Source organism: Littorina saxatilis, linkage group LG7 (assembly GCF_037325665.1).
Source record: "Littorina saxatilis isolate snail1 linkage group LG7, US_GU_Lsax_2.0, whole genome shotgun sequence".
Classification (NCBI taxonomy): Eukaryota; Metazoa; Mollusca; class Gastropoda; order Littorinimorpha; family Littorinidae; genus Littorina; species Littorina saxatilis.
In genome coordinates this window covers 14305793-14324105 of record NC_090251.1, presented here as the reverse complement: position 1 = coordinate 14324105, position 18313 = coordinate 14305793, and the positions used below count along the sequence as shown (strand labels likewise).

Sequence of the window (18313 nt, the reverse complement as noted above, 5' to 3'; positions counted from 1 at the left end):
TCCATGCAAAACAACTCTTACACAACCAGGGGTGGGACTTTTCCGCGGATTTCCGCGGACACAACTTACAAATTCCGCTGGAGTAATCTATGTTTCCGCGTCCCATTTCATCACAGTATCTATAACTTGTTGACTGAATGATATGGAGAGAAGTGAAGATGGAACAGAACATGTTAACTCTGGAGGCTTGAGAGTTAAATTGTGTTGACGGTGAAAACTCCTGATAACTGATAGTCATTTTGAGCTTCAATGCATTGGGGCGTCACTGGATTATGGATACATGGTTCATTGCGTAAATATGCACCATTACAATGTTACCATTGTTGTGTGAAAGTTTTTTGTTGTTGTTTGGTTGGGTGTTTTTTGTGGGTTTTTTTTTTTTTGGGGGGGGGGGGGGTGAGGTGAATGTCTTTTTTACCTGATCCAAACGAGTTGAATTTTAGTCTCAGATTGCACAGATTTTAATGTACCATTTAAAATTATTTCGGGGAGCATGCCCCCGAACCCCCCTAGAAAAAAGGGATTTCCTCTTTTTTCATCACAAGACAAGAGAGTCCCACCCCTGCATGACCCATACAAACATATGTTTTTGAAATTTGTAAAAGCATGTATTCACTGATTCCGTACACGTTCCTGCCAAACAATGCGATACATTCAGTTTTAATATGTGACCCTCCACCACTAAATGAGTGGCATGTCACCTCGCGCGGTTCTGCGCTAGGCTTAATATAAGTCCGGGGAGTGTCTGGTAACAGTGTGAGGGTCACCTTAGTCACGGGCTTATAACTCAAACAGTTTTCGCTCTTTTCTGAAACGGGTTTCACCACTGGATAGAGCATAAAAAACTCTTTAGGAAAATGTAAAAATATGAAAATCATGCAAAAGTGACATTGTGACTCATTCTGTGGTGGAGGGTCACATATGTGAATCTTAGAAACCAAAAATTGCGCTTCATGACAGTCAGTCTAGCTATTGTAGGGTTTGTGCTGTGCATACTACATTTGTTTTTAAATACAGTATGTAGGCTGGAAATGGGTATCAACTATCATTGATTTTGTTTAATTTTTCAGAGAAACATCGACTACAAGTACAAGGATAACTTTCTAAAATGACACATTCAAACAGGAAAGGATCCTTAATTCAAACATGCAGTCCACTGTGAGAAAAAAGAAAGAGGCTGTCATGACACTGAGCATAAACAGATGCAACGCAGTATGCTGTGCATGAGCAGATGAAACAGCTCTGCTGCCATGTCAGACAAAGAAAACAGCGTAAAAAAATTGCCTCCTGGGAAACTTCAGAGCCTCAAGGAGCTGTTTGAAGAGAGAGATGCACAGGCAACAGGTCCGCCGATTTTTGGAGTGTCTCCGCCAAAGACGCCGGGAAACAGTGGTAGACCGGTATCAAACTTTGCTCCTCCAAGACCTACTGTAGGACCTGGTTCCGGTCAGCCCAAAGCAGTGCCTCGTCATGGTTCTCCAGTCAGAAAAACATGGATGACGCCTGACTTGGCTGTGCTCCCCACTCAGGTCAAGGTACCGACAAGGAAGGAAACTTCAACCGGTCATGGTACCCTCCCTCGTCCCCGTCAGAGGCGTACGTCAGAGAAGCAAGAGTGGAGCACGTCCACGCTGGAAAGAAAATCTACAGCTCAGAAAAAAATTATCCCTACAGTGTCGAGGAGAGTGACTCTTTTCACAGACACAGAGAACGCAAATGGGGAAAGAAATGGCAACAGTGAGGCCAAAACAGACGTGCAACGCAGGATCGTGCCACCGTCTGTCGGCCCCAGCAGCCCCAAGCGTCTTTCAGACCCTAGCACGGTCAAGGACGGAACGTGGAAGAGACACACTGGTGACAGAAGGAGAACTGTTGATAATGTTGCTCTTCCCCCTGAACAAAAACCCAGTGAAGTCAAGGTCTTGCAGCAGCTCAAGAAGTTTGAAACAAAGCCGAGTCTTCCCCAAAAGCCAGTGGTTCCTGTCATAGGGCAAAACATGCCTAGTGTAAGCAATGCACAGAGAAGGCTTCCCAGTTCCAGCGAGCAAAATAACACAAATTACGAACTCCCGTGGGATGTAAAGCCAGGGAAAAACATTGAACGCTTAAAAGCAATCACTGATGGGCGATCTTCTGGTCCGCTGAACATTCTGACAGGGAAGGATAACACGGAATCAAAACCTGTCACTGGACCTCTCTCCCCTCCCAAAACGCATGCTGCAAAACACACTCCACGACCCCTTGAGCAACCCCCACCACCGCCCCCCAGCAAACCTCCCCGCACGTACAAACATGATGAGTATCTTGAGACCAAGGGTCCTGCTTTTCAGAACACAGTGAAGGACAAAGGACCTGAAGAGGCAGGCTACAACGTTAGCACAGTCAAGGAGAGAATTACCAATCTTAATGACGGCAACAGTGACAAGCTTGAAGTTGTACTAAGGGATGCTGGGAAGGAGAGTTACGCACACCTAGGCCAGAAGGAAACCAAGGGCGGGAAAGGAATTCGAGAGACCCCTCCATCTCGACCCCCACCCCCTCGACCCCGACCCATATCAGAGGGTAGCGCCTTGCACAGGCGTCAGGGTGCTTCGCCGGGTAGAAGCAGAGACGGAAGCGACTCAGAAAGCGAAGGCCCCGTTGTGATATCGTTAAAACACGGCAGAAGGCTCGGCCGACAGGTTTCAGTGTCACATCCCCGCCGCAGACCTGACGATCAACTTCCGGATACACCGGAATACGGTGGAGCGATTCAGCGTTATCCCTTACGAAAGAGTTTCAGTTCCGAATGTCTACACAAGGGGTCGAAGTCTTCGCTGGCTGAGTTGGGCGTAGACGAGGACTCGTCGCAAGCGTCCATGATGCGGAGCTATCATCCTCAAGCCTCTGGAGAGCCGCTGTACGAAGCGTTGATCGACAGTGAGGGTTATGCTGTTCCCCACAAGTTCCTTCGCATCCAGCTGGAGCAAGAAAACGGGCAGAATAAGGTGAGGTTGAGTCTGCTTGTGATAGGCATAGGTACAGTGGAACCTCCTTTTAAGACATGCATGTGCGCGCACACACATGCACACACACATGCATGCGCGCATACACGCATGCACACACACAAACACACGCACACACACACCCATTAAAGATGCAGTGCCTAAGTCACAGCATGGAGAGCAAAGATTTGTCTTTTTGTTGCAGATTACAATAACATTAACGCTTGCAGATCCTACTTGCTCACAATTTTAATGCATAGTAATTGTGCACGTCCATGGTACTGGGTAACACTAATATGGGACATGAGCACTTTGACAAAAAGTGTCAATAATCAAACTTAAACAGGCTTGTCCACATACAAAAGACCTGTTTTCAATCAGATATTCCAAAGACAAAAAATGGAAGGTTCTCGAGTATCTATTTCATCACAACACATTGACAACTGGGTGGGGTCGACTGCGTGAAGTCAGTTAGTGTGCTTTGCGAACATTACAGGTGGAAACGAAACCAAGTGAGATCGAAAAATTTGACGTCTGCGTTTATCGCCGATCATTGATATTTTTGAAAGATCTATTGCTGAAATAATTAAGTAAGTTATTATCCAGCATACAAAATAATGTTGTTGCTGTAAAGTGTGCGCGTTATTACTTTAGACAATTCATTCTCCCAGAAGCGTTTATGGAAATGAAAGGCTTTTTACAATTCCATCTTAATCTGAAATAACTAAGTGTTCTATTATTTTCTGTGTTTTTATTGGAAAAGTGTGTCCTAACCTAAAATCATGTGCCCCAACAAACGATCTTTTGTGTTTGTAACAAAAACCACCAGTGCATAGAAGTGAGAAGCTTTGTTCCACTTTCAAGCGCCATTTTGAGGCCATGCTTCGATAAACACAGATATTAAAAAAATTCACAAACTCAACTTTTTTTGCAAACACATTTTATTTCATCAGACACATTTTTCATACATCACATGAAACCATCAACCGAGTCCAAGGCTTTGTGAGAGCAAGTTTATAGACCAGCAAAGTTAGTCACTCACTGATTTGGTAACTGTTACCCAGTATCACGGACGTGCACATGAATTACTGAATTAGTATCTGTATATTAAATTACATATTCTTACTCCCAATCACATATTGCATTTGACTACGTCTGAGATGCTAGGTACTGAAAACGCTTACCCATCTAACACAACAAGGGGAAGCAAACCCATCACCAAAAAGGCAAACGTAGCCATGGTAACGAGAGGGTATCCCGGGAGTTACCTCCCCTCTAGCGGATACCACGTCACTTCCTACCACACACGTGGCAACTCATACGATCTTTCAGCGTCCTAGAGAGAGGGTGTCCTGAATTTTTCGCTGACAGTGGCTATCTTGGTGAGACTTCTCACCTGCCTGCCACGTTTTACCTGTCTTTCACCTGTGCGGGCTCCAGTTGGTGAGCCGTTCTTGTTTTGGTTTGTTGTTTGCAAACGTCCTTTCTGTGTTGTTACTGATAGTTCGTCCGTGGGACTTGTGTTATCAGTAGCTGTTGCGTGCCGCCATTTGTATTTTCGTTAGCTTTGCTGATGTTTATTGTTTGGCATGTACCGGTCTTGTCTTCTCATGTAGTTGCAAGCTCGGTAGTTGTGTTCGTTGCACGTTCTTTGTTTTGTTTGTTTACTGAGTTTTCTGTCCGTTTTGAACGTACGTTTTTTCAGTAAATTTTTGTCTTGCCTTGTTCGTTTTGGTTAGTCAGCATGGCTGACTCAGACGAGCGAAAGGGGTTAAGGCCGACGTTAGGGGTAATGTAACAAGCCCAAGTCGTCCTCTGCTTAGCTAGGTGTTGGGGCTTCTTACGAAGCCCTCAACACTGTTTTTTTTCGGTGACTTTTTCTCCTCCGAGTTCGACTACTGCTGTACGTCTAGCTCGGCCGTTGTTTCGCCGCCTTCTTCTTTGTTGGCTCCGGATTAGGGGGCTCTTGGTCCTCTTTGCTATATATCTCTTGTTTCAGATATCCGATACATTGGCCAGCGGGAGATGCAGCGCTCTTCCGTTTTTCGTCAGCTCTGCGCTGCCTTCCTCCTTTGGGGTTGTGCAGTCCCTTGCTTTGCTAGCTGTGGCTTCCGGTTCTGGAGTGCAGCTTCCTGCCTCTGCCGTTTCCGCCTTCTTCGCAGGCCATTCAAGTAAGTTGACCTGGTCCCACAGCCCTCGTGAGGCGTCGGGACACTCCCTGCTGGGAGACAGGTCAATTGGGCAGAGTCACTCTCTGCATTCTACTGGTGACTCGTCCTCCCGTTTCGGCTTTGGACGTTGGTAACCAGTCTGTGCTTTATGCTAGCGTCAGTCCCAGCCAGAAAGTCTGGGGCTTTGATGCTCAGCAGCAGCTTCCGTTTACGGTCGCCGCATTTCCGGCTTCGGCCGGAAGCACAGGTCCTTCTCTCACTTCCCGCTCAGCTTGTGTGGTGAGGGTATGGATCACAGACTGGCCTCCGGGCTTTATGGCTTCCGGCCTCAGTCTATGCAGTCTTCGTTTCCGCTATCGGCGGTTTCGGCGGCTGCGTCTTTCCGGTTTCGACCGGAAGTATAGGTCCTCCTCTCACTTCCCGCTCAGCTTGTGTGGTGAGGGTATGGATCACAGACTGGCCTCCGGGCTTTATGGCTTCCGGCCTCAGTCTATGCAGTCTTCGTTTCCGCTATCGGCGGTTTCGGCGGCTGCGTTTTTCCGGTTTTGACCGGAAGTATAGGTCCTTCTCTCACTTCTCGCTCTGTTTGCGGTGAGTTTATGGACCACAGACTGGCCTCCGGCCTTTTTGGCTTCCGGCCTCAGTCTATGCCGTCGTCGTTTCCGCTCTTGTGGTTCCGGCGGCTGCGTTTTCGGTTTCGGCCGGAATTATAGGTCCACCTACACACGTACGCTGCAGCTGCCGTGTATGGCGGGACCGTAGACTGGCCTCCGGGCACGATGGCTTCCAGCCTCAGTCTTTGCAGTCTTTGTTTCCGCGGTGGCGGTTTCGGCGTCTGCGTTTTCGGGTGGTTTGCGGCCAGTTGACAAGAACTCCTGTTGCAGGTTCGGACTTTGTTGACTGGCGGCGGCGGCCGTTCCCGGTTTCGGCCGGGATAAACGGTTCCGGTTTCGGCCGGAAGTATAGGTCCACCTACACACGTACGCTGTAGCGGCGGGGTACGGGGGATCGCAGACTGGCCTTCGGGCTTTATGGCTTCCGGCCTCAGTCTATGCAGTCTTCGTTTCCGCGGTGGCGGTCTCGGCGGCTGCCTTTTCGGTTTTGACTGAAAGCGTAGGTCCACCTAAACAGGTTCGCTTTGAAGCTCGGTTTTGGGTGGACCACACACTGGCCTTCAGGCTTTCTGGCGTTGGGCTCAGCCTCTGCAGTCTTCGTTTCCGTTGTGACGGTTACGTCAGCTGCTAGCCGGCTTCGGCCGGGTTTGCTGTTCTTCTTTTTGGCAATTCCTTTGGATGGCAGGGAGAAGGCAACAGTGTCTGGCAATAGGCCCTCCTTCACTTGTACACCCCGTCGTTGGTGGTAGGATGGGCCGCAGACTGGCCCCCTGGCTTTATGGCTGCCTGCCTCAGCCTACCCAGCCCTCGTTTCCGCTTTCTGTGGTTTCGGCGGCGGCGTTTCCGGCTTCGGTCGGGTATGCTGTTCCTCTTTCTGTCACTTCCGGTGGGACGTCAGAGAGGGAACAATAGCAGCCGGCTTTCAGCACTCTGTGCTTTGGTCAGGGCAGTCAGTGCTTCGCCCGGAGGGCGTTGCACGGCCTCTCGCCAGGGCCTGCGGTCGGAGGGGTGGTCTACTTACCCTTTTCCTCATGGTCAAGGGATGAGTGAGGTCCTTTTCTGGGTTACGGTTTCCGGTTTCCGGGTATTCCGTTCTTCCTCCCACCGCTGGGTTTATGGCTTCGGCCTTTGTCCTTTTTAGTCCACTCTGAGGTTCAGTTGGTGGTCAGCGAAGGGACATGGTCGGGATTTCCGGCAAGGCTCAAGGCTATTCTTGCAGCCGTGGCGGACGTTACTTCCCGGTACCCTCCTTTTGGGAATATTAAGTCTCTCACCACATGGTCACTCTGTGGCTGTGCTGGGGTTGACCGGAGACTGGCTTCCGGGCTTTTCAGCTTCCGGCCTCAGTCTCAGCAGCCTTATATTTTGCATGCTGCGTCTTGGTCGGTTTGCATTTCTGGCTGTGGCTGGATATACTGTTCCTCTTCTTTCCGGTTGCTTTCTGGGAGAAAGGAACGGCTGCCGCTTTCGGGCGGTCCAGCTCCTCGGCCGGGGTAGTTGTCTCGTCACCTTTCCGGTGGGAGGGGCTTCTGTCTATTCCGTCCCGTTGTCTTGGACGTCATTTGGCTGTTTCTGACTCGCTGTCAGTCAGGGTATCAGCTAATACGATGTTCCGGTACGCGCGCTTCCGGTTTTCCGGTTATTCCGTGTACTTTTTCTGCCTCTGGTGGATGTGACTTCGGCATTTTCTTTCGCTCGGCCACTCTGACTTCAGTTGGTGGCTAGAGAAGAGACATCTTTTGGGGTCTTCCGTAGCAGTGTGAGCGGAGATCAGGTGCTTGATCCTCGCTTCTCTGCCCTTCGGGGTTACGGGTGCCCGCCCTCAGGCGGCGAACAGTTGTTTCAGCCACGGGCTGCTGCTTCTGTCGCACTTCCGGCTGGCCGGAGAGGTGGTTCTCTTACCGGCGTCTTAGTTACGTCAGGGTTTTAGAACAACGATTGACCTTTGTGGTCATTATTGTCTGTCGCTGGGTCCGACTCTGCCTGTCTCGGCGATCAGACTTGTTCTGGTGTTTCGTCCTAACTTAAGCTGTTCTTGAGTTGTCCTCGGAGGTTACATTCAGTTTTCTGAGGGGGCGTTGTCTTTGGCAACGTAGGTCGGAGGAGTCATCCTTTGTGGCTTACCTTCTCTCTCAGTTTTGGCCAGTACTCTCCTTCTGGAAGGGGGGAGCTGGCTAATGTTCCTATTTTCTTTCGTTTACCTGCGTACGGCGGGTACTTCGGAATTATGGCTGTCCTACGGACATTATGGCTTTTAGTCTTGACCGGTGCGATTGTCTCCTGCATTTCGCAGGTAGCTATGGCATTTCCGGCGCCTGTGTCGGCAGATTTCTAGGCTTTCTGCATCCTCTTTCTAAGGTGAGTCAGTACGACTTCCGTTCGGTCGGGTTTCTTGCTACAGTCACCCTTCTATCACAGGCTACTATGTTTATGGTGTTGGCCCGTTGGCTCAGTGTTTGTCCCTCAGTCTTTCAGACGTGGACAGGCTTTTTCGGGCCTTTCGCTCAAACCCAGGAGGGCTCTTGATTTGATCTGGGATATAATTTCCAGTCTTTTCCTGAGACCCCTTGTCTCGGGAGTCTTTTGGCTGGTCGGCTTCACGCTTTGTCTGGTATGCTTACCAGTCGTGTTTTCGGCTTTGGGTTCTTGATTCGGTTTCAATTACCTACAAGCGGACTGAACTGCGAGCTCTATGGCTTGGGGGCCATTTTTTGTCATGGTTACTGGTCACTCAAGGCTTTTGCCCTCTGTGACTCCCGCACTTTCGGGTGCTTATGCTTGTTGCAAGTATCGGCTTCCTCGTACTATCCCTTCCTGCTTTGGCACGAACGGGTAGAGGATTTCGGGTTACCATCTCTTTTGAGAGCAGCAGGTCTGCCGTTTACGGCACCCTTCTTTAGCATGCGTTAGGGGTGACGATGTCAAAAGATCGCAGTCAGGGTTTTTCCTGTTGTTTTCTTGCGTCACTTCCTAAGCGTACCTTGATCGTTTCTTGGTTAGTTGTACTCTAACACAGAGTAGCAGACAGTGTGCTAAGGGGGGGGTGAGCGTTTCTTCACGTTCTTGGAACTTTCGGAACGCTTATGCTCTTTTTGAGTTTGTTTACCATCGGGTCGGACTCTGGTACTTTGTACTCAGGTCTTTCTCTTTCTTTTTGCGCGGAGTTTGGTCGCTCTTCTCTGGAGCTGACCTATATCGCTCAGTTGTTGTCGGGCTTTGGCATAGCCTTCCAACAAGAAAGGGGGGGGGGGGGGGGTCAGATTGTCTTCCCCTCCTCTTGGCTCGGGTTCATGTAATCCAGGGCTCTTCTTCCTCCCTGGGCCGCCTTCTTTACGGTCCGGGGAGGAAGGGTTGGGCACAGCTTTCTGAAGGTGTCTCTAGCAAGTTTGGTCTAAGCGACATCCTGGCTGTCTTTCAGGATTTTCTCTGGCCCCTTTCTGGCTTGTTGGCAGGGGGCCAGTTCCTGGTAAGGGTGTTAGAGGGAGTTAGAATTTTTCTTTCCCACTGGGCCCTTCATGCCTTTTTGGGCAGCGGGCCAGTTTCTGGCAGGGTTTCTAATGGGAGTTGAATTTTTTCTTTCCCACCGCCTTGTTGATGTTATCTGCAATATGTGATTGGGAGTAAGAATATGTAATTTAATATAAAATTTCTAAAGTAAATTTTCATTTGATTAATATACTTACCCCAATCACATAGTGTAGGCCCGCCCGCCTGCCCCGCTTATGGTTTGAGTTTTCTTCAAGTCGTATGAGTTGCCACGTGTGTGGTAGGAAGTGACGTGGTATCCGCTAGAGGGGAGGTAACTCCCGGGATACCCTCTCGTTACCATGGCTACGTTTGCCTTTTTGGTGATGGGTTTGCTTCCCCTTGTTGTGTTAGATGGGTAAGCGTTTTCAGTACCTAGCATCTCAGACGTAGTCAAATGCAATATGTGATTGGGGTAAGTATATTAATCAAATGAAAATTTACTTTAGAAATTTTATATTTATCTCCATTTGAAAACTCCCTTTCTTTTCACATTTCACAAATGTTTAGGACTAGCAATCTTAAAAAGGGGTGGATTGGGGGACCACTGTATCGAAGTAATTTAGAGATTATTATTAGTTGCGGCGTATCTTTAGGCCTAAAAAAAAAATAGGTGTGGTTACGGTAACCCGACCTACCCTATTTTTAGGGGCCGATCCTATAACTTTTTATTACATTTGTCAAAACAAAACAAAACAACAACAAAAAACCGAGTGCAAAAAACGCAATGAAAGCGAAAGCGCCCGAGTCGCACACTTACTTCCCTGTCAAGTAGGTTTAATTTGTACACATTAGAAAAAAAAGTTTAAAAAAAAAAAGTGATTGCCTACCTACCTACCCTATTTTTTTTGGCTATGTTACCGTAACCACACCTATTTTTTTTTTTTGGCCTTAGCTTTTTAAGAACTGTACTACTACTAGAGCCGGTGTATAATGTTTGTTGGAGAGTGGGAAGTGCTCTCTACATGTATGCATAAATGTATTGGTGTGAATGTCTAACTCTTAGTAAGTGTTAGTGTGTCATTTATTGACAGACTTAGTTTCTGAATGTAATTGCATTGAAGTCATAATTGATAATTATTCCCATTGTGGTTTGTTTCTGCGTGAGGCTGAAATGAACGAGGTCTTGTCTCTCTGTCTGTTTCTTTTCTTAACTTTCGAATCATTTGCAAGGAAATGATTACATCATACGGTCTACTTTCATTTGGGACAGAGTGTTTTTTGTCTAAAAACAAAAAAATGTATATATATATAATAGATGACTAAGTGGCTTTAAACTCAGTATACTGTTCATAATTGTTTTAAATGTTACAGCAGTAACCCATCTTCTGATTTATGTGTTAGACTTAGAGTTAGACAAACTTTCAGTTTCAACAGTTAGGAATGAAATGGGTTTTGTTTGTTTGTCTGTTTTTTATTTGTTTGTTCGTTGAGAGACTTCCCGTGAGACCCCCGCCGCGACACACACACACACACACAGACACAGAGAGACACACACATACACACACACACACACACACACACACACACACACACACACACACACACACACTCACACACACACAGACACACACACACACAGACACACACACACACACACACACACACAACATTCAAGTTTCACCCAGGCAACCAGCCACTGTATCTTACACATATTCAAAAGTGATTAGGTAGTATTTTTACATTGAATATAATTTGGTTTTCTAGGCATGTTCAATTCATCTAATACAATTGAACCTATAAGGACTACCCAAGGGTGGACTGACCAAAAGTGGTCGTTATTAGTCATGTGGTTGCTATGGAAAGGTGATTACAGTGGAACCCCCCTTTTAGGACCCCCCAATTTGAGACCTCCGGGGCGGGGATGTAGCTCAGTCGGTAGCGCGCTGGATTTGTATCCAGTTGGCCGCTGTCAGCGTGAGTTCGTCCCCACGTTCGGCGAGAGATTTATTTCTCAGAGTCAACTTTGTGTGCAGACTCTCCTCGGTGTCCGAACACCCCCGTGTGTACACGCAAGCACAAGACCAAGTGCGCACGAAAACGATCCTGTAATCCATGTCAGAGTTCGGTGGGTTATAGAAACACGAAAATACCCAGCATGCTTCCTCCGAAAACGGCGTATGGCTGCCTAAATGGCGGGTAAAAAACGGTCATACACGTAAAATTCCACTCGTGCAAAAAAAAACACACGAGTGTACATGGGAGTTTCAGCCCACGAACACAGAAGAAGAAGAAGAAGAAGAAGAAGGTCGAGACCTCCCTTTTTAAGACCTTGATATTTCAGATCTTCAGTTCTGTAAATTTATCCCCATTTTCAGACTTCCTCATTTTTAAGACCCGATTTTCTCTGGATTTTGGATGTCTTGAAAGAAATGTTCCCCTGTACTACGAAAGAAGTTGTCAAGGCTCCTTCGGGGTGGCTGTTGTTGATATGAGGTGGTCGCCTGGGCAAGTTCAACTGTACCATGAGATTTACCAAGAATCACATGTGTGCATTTTTTTTGTACCATATGCAGAGGGCCCCAAAGGGTTTAAAATCGTGATCGTGATTGGCGTTTTTTTACCTTTCTGTGACCGTGATTGTCGAAATTTCCATTTCTGTGATCGTGATGGGACTTTGACGTGATCCGTGATGACAAAAAAATCAAGTCTCGTGATCGTGATCGTCATTTGTTTTCGTGATCGTGATGGGCATTATTGCAAAGCATTTTATTTTCAACGTACATTTTTTCACAGCTGTATCACTCTATGATCCTCTATTCGTCAAGGTGTTTGTGATCGTGAAAACAAAAATCAAGGAAACTGTGATCGTGAAAGCTAAAATTTCCCTTCCCGTGATCATGATGATACCCCCCCCCCCCTTTGGGGCCCTCCATAATGCAAACAATGAAAGGAAGTGTATGTTACGATGTAGTATGTATCTTTATTACATGTAACACAAACCATTTTGAAAAGCTACTGTTTCTGCTGTATGTCAGATTAGCTGAAACAGTATTTTTATTTTTGATAACCAGGGCAATGGGCGGTTCTGGTGAAGTTATGCCCCCTCTTTCTTTCGGCTGGTAACTGGCACCACCTCGCGGCAAGATCACATGAGAAAGGAAAAAAACCTTGCATTGGTCCCAAATAGCATATCGGTTTGGTAACAGTTCGTGTGTAAGTCGTGCATTTTATACGATAAACAGACAATGGTCGGTTCTGGTGAGGTTTATGCTCCTTCTTTCTTTCAGCTGGTAACTGGCGCCACCTCGCGGCAAGATCACGTACAGGAGTTGTCTCGCGTTATCACCCCAGAAGTGCTCATTAGATGTGGGATTAAGCATTACTGTGAGGCCTGGCAAAAAAGATTGACAATGATGTCTTTATATATTCACACACGCACACACAAAACGTACAACCATTAATGTCTGAGGTTTTCTTAGATGTTTTTGGCAAGTGTTTTGAAGCTTCTTTCAGGGATCAATGACCCGAGCAGACAAGGCAAAAAGTCAGGTTGACCCTCGTCAAGTTTCAAGGTCACAGCAGGGTTGAATGCAGTCTGAAATATATATTATCTGATTTTTTAAAAATAATAATAATAATAATATGGGAGATTTACAGAGCGCTTTACGCTCTCTAAGCGCTTTACAATAAAAAAAACATACATATATATATACATACAAAGCAAAGCGAAAAAGCATGTGCAGCAGTATTCAGCACGTGGTGAACACTTACGAAACACTACATCAATACAAGCTGCAAGCATACTAACACAGGCAAAACATTCAAACATTCAAACACCTGATCAAAAATGCACCATATTGAAATAAAAATTAATCAAAATACTGTGTGAAGAAGTGTGTTTTAAGGTTTGATTTGAAGGAACAAAAAGTTTGGCAGTGTCGGATAGAGTAAGGGAGAGAGTTCCACGCAACGGCTGCAAAGGCTCTCTGACCGCGCTGTTTGCGGCTAAAAGAAGATAGATGGAATATTCTAGTGTCTACAGAGGGGCGGAGGGATCGTGAGGGTGTATAGAGTGTGAACATGTCAGACAGGTAGGATGGGGATGAGCCAGATATTATTTTGTAGCAGATACAGCAGCACTTATATTGGATTCTCAGCTCTACAGGGAGCCAATGAAGTTTCTTAAGCAAGGGGGAACAGGACTGGGACCGAGGGGCTTTGCAGACAAGCGGCTGCAGAATTTTGAACGCGCTGCAAAGGATGCCGATGACAGACTGAGGACAGCCAATGAGAACAGAATTTCCGTAGTCTAATCGAGAAAGAATGTAGGAGGAAACAAGGGTCTTGGTGGCATCTTCGGTAAGGTATGGGCATGAGGACATGTTTTTCATCTGAAATGCCTTCACAAAAACTACCACACCCTGCTTTGACATTAATTTATTGTGATTTAAATAGATCTATAAAAAAAATATTTTCCTTATTCTAATTCTTTTGATGTGATATTTGCTCTCTGCTACTGTTGAATTCTGTACCCTTGTACATGAAATAAAATAAGCATGACCATGCTGCATGCATTAGTCCTTCAAAAGTGTGAATGCATCGTTGAAGCATCTAGGAGTGTTTGCGTTGAATATTGCAAAATATTTGAAAGGATTGGGCTTTATATTTTTTTCAGTCTTCCGGATTTGAGAAGTTGAAGTTGCATGCTTTTGTTATTGTTGTAAATCCAAGGGAATCCCAAGGAAAATGTGTAAAGCAGCAGCACAGTCTGTAGTGCTGTTCCTGTCTTATAAGGCCCCCCCCCAAAAAAAATGTCTGTTTACGGTAACCCGACCGACCCTAGTTTTTAGGCCCGACCCTAATCTTTTTTTTGGATCGTCTGGAAAAAAAGAAAAAAAAAAAAAAAAATGGAAAAAAAAAATGGAAAAAAAAGCCGACCTACCGACCCTATTTTTTCACCCTATGTTACCGTAAACAGACCTATTTTTTGGGGGGCCTAATCTGAGTGAAGGCCGTGCCTACTTCCAAGGGAAATCTTTTTGATTTTTTCCTCTTTCCTGGATGGTACTAATATGTCAGTGGAAGCTTTCGAGTGGCACACTGACGTCCCTTGCTTCAACAGTTCAAGTGAATTATTACTAGTATTGTACAAAGAAGCGGAAGAAGAAAGAAAACTGGAAAAAGAGAAACGGAGACTACAACCCACAGGAAGACCCCATCAACAAACTAGACCGGAGAAGCCAAACCACCCTTTTCCGTCTAAGGACAGGGCACTGTGGACTGAAGAAACACCTCAAGAGACTGGGCCTTGCGGATGACGCACACTGTGAATGTGGCTCGGAAGAGCAAACTCCGGAGCACATTCTCCAGAACTGCCCCCATCTAGAGACAATACGCCAGAAGTTCTGGCAAGAAGAGACCAGTATTGGAGCCAAACTCTGGGGTCCTGCCGACGAACTGCGCAAGACTGCGGACTTCCTGGCAGCCACTGGTCTGAGGATTTAGCACGGCCATCAACATCGAACGCAGAAGAAGAAGAAGAATTACTAGTATTATGAAACTCAGACACTGGTATGGATAGATGTGCTAGCTAAGTCTGTGTGTAAGTGAAATGTGAGTAAAGAGATTTATGGTTTATCCCTTAAGATGAAGCGCCCATCAGCAATTCCTGAATAAAATATGACTTGCTAACAATAACATATTTGCTGAATTGTAGAAAAAAATGATGGAAATGTCCAAGTACATGTCATGATGTATCTTTTTTTAACGACTACAAGCATCGATCCTGCTGCTCCTAATAGAAATTAAAGTCACTGTCTTACATCAAAGTGTTGAACCAAGCCTAAAACAAAGTGATTATTTTAAATTTGATTTGTTAGGCGGAAACATAATGGATCAAATGAACTGTCAATACTGGTATACATGTTTTTTATTGATTTGAGATTTTTAAGGTACATTATCGTCGTCGACACGCAATTTCGGCATAAGTCGATTTCTACTACTTTTCAGAAGAGAGAGAAAACTGTTCGAACTGTTATGCCATTTTGTGGCCTTTTTTTCTGATCAGTATAGAGTCAGAGACTGTAAAGTACACATTCTCTGGTAGCCTGAGTTACGCCGTTTTCTCTCTGGGACTATATGCCATTTTCTGCACATTTCTGCACATTCAAAAGTTACGCCATTTATTCACGGGTGGATTTCACCACTTCCGGTTATCGCATTTAGATTCTGAAAGCACCAGATAACGGAGAATGAGTTGCTTTAGCCCAAAGCGCAAAAACTGTCAAAATCGCCAAAAATGGACTTACACCAAAATTGCGTGACGACGACGATATGTACCAAATTATTTATTTAATTCCTTCTCGTCATGTGTATCTCAGTGATCAATGGCCAACACAAATATGTCCAGGTGTTTACATGGGATAAGACCATCCCCCTATTTGGACAACAAAATACCAAAATTCAACTGCCTGACAGCTTAATTCTGTGCAGAGTAGTTCTTCTTCAGCGTTAAACAAATTCTGGTGACGTGTGAGCTCGTTTGCCCATTTGGGTTCCCCACACTATACTCTGAGAGCATAGTCAGCTTCACTCTGCTTTCGTTGGGTAGGCATGCTGGGTATTTTCGTGTTTCCATAACCCACTGAACTCCGACATGGATTACAGGATCTTTTCCGTGCGCACTTGGTCTTGTGCTTGCGTGTACACACGAAGGGGGTTAAGTCACTAGCAGGTCTGCACATAAGTTGACCTGGGAGATCGGAAAAATCTCCACTCTTAACCCACCAGGCGGCAGCGACCGGGATTCGAACTCACGACTTCCCGATTAGGAGGCCGACGTCTTACCACTGCGCCACTTCGCCCGTCATGCAGAGTAGTAATATTTTATGAGTACATTTTGTAATTGAAACCAGTTTCTATCTGCGAAATAAATGTATCCAAAAAAATCACAGTCCACACAGGAAGCCACCAGGATGTAGATTTATGGGTTAAATTATTTATGGAAGAATATGCTCTTTATCTGACAATGTAAATCATGAACGCAGGAAGGACTGTTCCTGTAACTGGTAAAAATGACTAACATTTCCAGTTAAAGTTATTCCAGGTTAACCAGATCATTTATCATTTTATGTCACTGCGGACAGTGAACCATCAGGCACCATTTTGTGTCTGAAGTTGAACATTCTCAGCTGTCTAATTGCTTCCATGCATCTGAGGGTGGATTAAACGTCTTTGTTAAGGTGACACTACTTGAGTGGACTTAGGCTCAGGAGACTCAGGACACATTAGGTTTGCATTTTTGTGATTTATTTATGATGTTCTCTTTGTTCTGCGTTTTAGTAACTGTTTAATAATACCCATTGATAATGTTGACAAATATTTTTGCAGTCACAATAAGAATACATCATAATTTACAAATGAGTCTTACATTTGAAAACTAATTACGTCAATACCTCAGGTAAATGTTACTCACTGTTACTGTTGGTAATGTAGGAACACCTTTGGTTGGTCCTAAGGGTGTCCTTCCATCACAGGTAATCACCGCAGTACTCCCCCCTCCCCCCCTCCCCCCCCCCATTCTCTTCCCTTCCCCCTCCATGAGCCTCTCCCTCTCCGGTTCCTCCATTTCCCTGTCACACCCACTTAACTTTTTCCTTCTTCATTCAAAGTCTAAAACATCAGTGCATATAACTTCCTGATCATCCAAGTCTTTGTACACCTGTGAAACTAAATGTAAGAGATCGAGCCACCGCACGAAAAGACTCAATGCTACCCGCTTCAACACTCCTTTCCGCAACACAAAGGAGTGGGGAAAACCCTTTTTTATCCCTATGGGTAAATTAAGGGGGTCTAGGGTTTCTGCAAGTGCACATTCAGGGTAGTTCCCAGGAGGATTTTAAAGAGGAAGGTAAATATGCTCGGAAAATTGTAATATTTTCGTACTTTAAGCAAACTTTCAGAGGATGTGATATCAGACTGTAGCAATGTTTCCGAAGCTCTTATGACGAAACGTCTGTATGTAGTATTGGTCTTGCATTTTAAGTAGAGACATTGTTAAAGTTCTTTCCATTATGTGCTAAGTGTCTGTGCAATGTCTTGAAACATTATTAATTGTTGTTGAACAGAACTTAAATAGTAGGCGTTGTCACTTGGAATTGATAGTTTTTCCTTACTTCTTTTTGTTTGTATTTGTTGTTGTTTTGCAATGCTGTTGATGTGTTGCTTGATGTGTGTGGGTGAGTGTGTGTGTGTGTGTGTGTGTGTGTGTGTGTGTGTGTGTGTGTGAGTGTGTGTGTGTGTGTGAGTGTGTGTGTGTGTATGTGCACAGTCTGTGTGTGTGAGTGTGTGTGTGTGTGGGTGACTGTGTGTGTGTGTGTGTGTGTGTGTGTGACTGTGTGTGTGTGTGTGTGTGTGTGTGTGTGTGTGTGTGTATGTGCACAGTCTGTGTGTGTTTGTGTTTGTGGTTATGCATGCTTGTGTGTCCTGGGTAAAACAACAGAGAGAAAAAAAAGCTAGGCATTTCTACAAAATGTCCTTCTGGCTTGCTTTTAAATCTTTTCTTCCAATGTCTGAATGTCAACAGGGTTCACAAGCCAACAACAAGCCAGGCTTCTTGAAGGGTGTTCTGGGTCCGACTACATCATCAGGAGCGGCAGCACCAGCGGTACCCGCCACCACGCCGCTGAAGGAACAGAATGTAGACAAAGTGCCGCGCAGGAAGATGAATCTGGTAAGGTCTTTTTGTTTTTTTAATTAAATTTTTTATTTTGATAACTTTATTGTCCCATTGCTGGGAAATTCAGGTCGCTTCCTCCCAGTGGAAATTAAGCTAGCAGCAACATGCAGAGTCGCGCTACCCAGGTGTATGCGTTTTTAGGTGTAATCAGCCACCTGCACTCATGGCACAATGACCGAGGTCTTTTACGTGCCACAGTGGTGACACGGGGGTGGAACATGGATACCACCTCAGCACCTGTGAGTCTGCACATAAAGTTGACCCGTGTCCGTCCCGACTGGGATTCGAACCCCTGACCCTGGGATCACAAGTCCAATGCTCTACCCACTGAGCTACCGG

General features: G+C 45.7%; 1 protein-coding gene across 3 annotated transcripts in view; it reads left to right on the top strand.

Annotated features, from left to right (window-relative positions):
* LOC138970762 (DENN domain-containing protein 2A-like) overlaps positions 1-18313 on the top strand; it is a 50240-nt gene that overhangs the window by 940 nt on the left and 30987 nt on the right. For all 3 annotated transcript variants that reach the window (XM_070343265.1, XM_070343263.1, XM_070343264.1), the window contains exons 2-3: positions 1071-2987; positions 17822-17968. In XM_070343265.1, the coding sequence (XP_070199366.1) occupies positions 1251-2987; positions 17822-17968 (1884 nt within the window). In that variant the 5' untranslated portion in view covers positions 1071-1250. The remainder of the gene's footprint in view (positions 1-1070; positions 2988-17821; positions 17969-18313) is intronic.